General features: G+C 48.5%; 1 protein-coding gene across 1 annotated transcript; it reads left to right on the plus strand.

The window, feature by feature from the left end:
• Positions 1-282: 282 nt before the first annotated feature.
• POU3F2 (POU class 3 homeobox 2) lies at positions 283-2,594 on the plus strand. Its single transcript, XM_075594795.1, has one exon. It carries the CDS (start codon positions 326-328, stop codon positions 1,523-1,525), a length of 1,200 nt encoding a protein of 399 aa, XP_075450910.1. The 5' UTR covers positions 283-325; the 3' UTR covers positions 1,526-2,594.
• Positions 2,595-2,888: the final 294 nt, after the last annotated feature.

Below are 2,888 nucleotides of genomic sequence, written 5' to 3' on the forward strand. Positions count from 1 at the left end.
GGGGACGCCCCAAGCTGACATCCAATGGGCGCATCAAGCCCTCTCCGGTTGCTAGAGGTATCCACGTAAATCATAGAGGAGGGAGCCAATGGGGGGTCCGGGAAGGGGGGCGGGGGAGGTGCCAGGGACGCGTGCACAGGCTGCTGCTGCAAGTGAGAGACACACAGTGTGTGTGTGAGAGAGGGAGAGGGGGTGTGAGAGAGAGAGAGAGGGGTGTGTGAGAGAGACACAGTGTGAGGGAGAGAGGGGAGCCTGGGGCGAGGGGGAAGTAGCTGTCAAATGCACGCTTCCTGTAAGCCGCGCTATCAGTCGGGCTCGGAGAGTCATGGCGACCACAGCGTCTAACCACTACAGCCTGCTGAGCCCCGGCTCCTCCATCGTGCACGCGGAGCCCGGCGGCGGCGGCGGCGGCCAGGGCATGCAGCAGCAGCAGCAGCAGCAGCAGCAGCAGGCGGCGGCGGGATACAGGGATGCGCAGGCGCTGGTGCAGGGCGACTACTCGCTGCAGAGCAATGGGCACCCCCTGAGCCACGCTCACCAGTGGATCACCGCGCTGTCCCACGGGGACGGGGGTGCCTGGGCCAGCAGCCCGCTGGGCCAGCAGGACATCAAGCCCACGGTGCAGCCCAGCAGGGAGGAGCTGCACAGCGCGGGCAGCTTGCAGCACCAGGGCAGAGGCAGCCACCTGGTGCACCCAGCGCACGGGAACCACCACGGGGCATGGAGAACCACCACCTCGGCCCACCTGCCCAGCATGGCATCCACCAACGGGCAGGGGCTCATCTACTCCCAGCCTAGCTTCACCGTCAATGGGATGATCAACCCAGGCTCGGGGCAAGGCATGCACCACCATGGGCTGAGGGATGCCCATGAGGACCTCCACGTCGACCACAGCCACCAGCAGCAGCAGCAGCAGCAGCAGCAACCCCAGCAACAGCAGCACGCCCAGCACCAGAGCCACCACGACCAATCGGACGAGGACACCCCAACTTCGGACGACCTGGAGCAGTTTGCCAAGCAGTTCAAGCAAAGGAGGATCAAACTGGGATTTACACAAGCAGACGTTGGACTAGCCTTGGGCACCCTGTATGGCAATGTTTTCTCCCAGACCACCATCTGCAGGTTCGAGGCTCTGCAGCTGAGCTTCAAGAACATGTGCAAGCTCAAGCCTTTGTTGAACAAGTGGCTGGAAGAGGCGGACTCGTCCTCTGGAAGCCCCACCAGCATAGACAAGATAGCAGCTCAGGGGAGGAAAAGGAAAAAGAGGACCTCCATTGAAGTCAGCGTCAAGGGGGCTTTGGAAAGCCATTTTCTTAAGTGCCCCAAACCATCTGCCCCGGAAATCACCTCACTAGCGGACAGCCTACAGTTAGAGAAGGAGGTGGTCAGAGTTTGGTTTTGTAACAGGAGACAGAAAGAGAAAAGGATGACACCACCAGGAGGGACTCTTCCAGGAGCAGAGGATGTATATGGGGCTAGCAGAGACACACCACCACACCATGGCGTTCAGACTCCTGTACAGTGAAATCCAGAAAGGTCCATCATCTTTAACTTTTGATTGTCTTTTTTTTTTATACTATCCGAGAACAAAGCAACTAATGCACTGGACTATCTTAAATGGTAGCAGGTGTAATGATGTGTTTTGACCTTTGCAGGCGAGTCCCCAGGCATTGGAGTAGAGTGAGTATAAAGCAAAACATGACAGGCACTGAGACGCATATCTTTGCAAAAATGCATTCATCCATTTAAATAAATAAAAAAATATAAACATTGGTAAACTTGAAATGTAGCTTTGTTCCCTGGAATGATGCTCAGTATTGGTTCTAGCTGCTGTGTTTATTTAATGTGGAGCCCTTATAAGAAAACAAAAATACAACTTTGACAGTATTTATCGGTCTGAATTTGCACTGCAAAGAAATTGAAGTTTACACGAACCAGTTCACGAAGATTCGTTTCTCCAACAACTTTTTACATTGACTTGCAAATTTACACAGGGAGCATTCGTAGCCATTCAGTTGGTTAGTATACACCATGTTAACGTGCTATATTTTGTTTTTCTAATGTGTATGTTAACTTTTGTTATAAAACAAGTGTTTTTTTTAAATATGTGTAATGCTTATTTTACCCCTACAACATATAACTAGGCAGCTTACATGGTACAGTAGACTATACATTTAAGAAAAAGGAAACATTTTTTGTGGACTCATGTTTACCATATTCCTGCAGGAACGCCAATAGATCATCTATTATTGCACAAGTTTTTATTCGTACAATACTTTGAAGCTGTTAAAGTAAACTTCATTTTCAGGCAGTGTTTAGGTCGAGGAGGGAACGAAAAATCAAGGGTGACTGCGATTTTAGCAGGAAGGCCTAAAGTGAGAAAGTCCCAATGTAATGTTGTGAAAGTTAAAAGATGTGATGTCCCCAGATTTTGTCCAAAAGACGGAAAATCCTGCATCTGGGGACATGGCTGAATATATTATCCCATTTATACAAAGTCGTTTATTGAAACTAAAACACATCAAAGTTCGTGCTCTCGTCCTCTAAACTAATAAAAAATGATTTATTTATAATTTTCGATAATGTCTATAACAATACAGTGCATCAAAACAGAAAACCCTTCGTTTGAGAACTTCTTTAAATAAAAAAAAAATATGTTGTTACTGTTTTATTTTAAATATTTCGTGCATTCGCCTCCAATCCTTTATATAGACAAAGTATTTTCATGAGATGTGTTGGTGATGCTAGAATCAAGTTTGAGGGACTCTCTTTTATCTATTGTGGGAAAGAGGCTAAGAATAAAGAAAGCTGGCCCTTTTCAATCTCTCTCTCTTTCCCCTATTGTTTGTAGGCTGAATTCTTGGACATTATCTTGAAGGTAAACCGTT

The sequence above is a fragment of the Ascaphus truei genome, chromosome 4 (genome assembly GCF_040206685.1).
Source record: "Ascaphus truei isolate aAscTru1 chromosome 4, aAscTru1.hap1, whole genome shotgun sequence".
Lineage (NCBI taxonomy): Eukaryota > Metazoa > Chordata > Amphibia > Anura > Ascaphidae > Ascaphus > Ascaphus truei.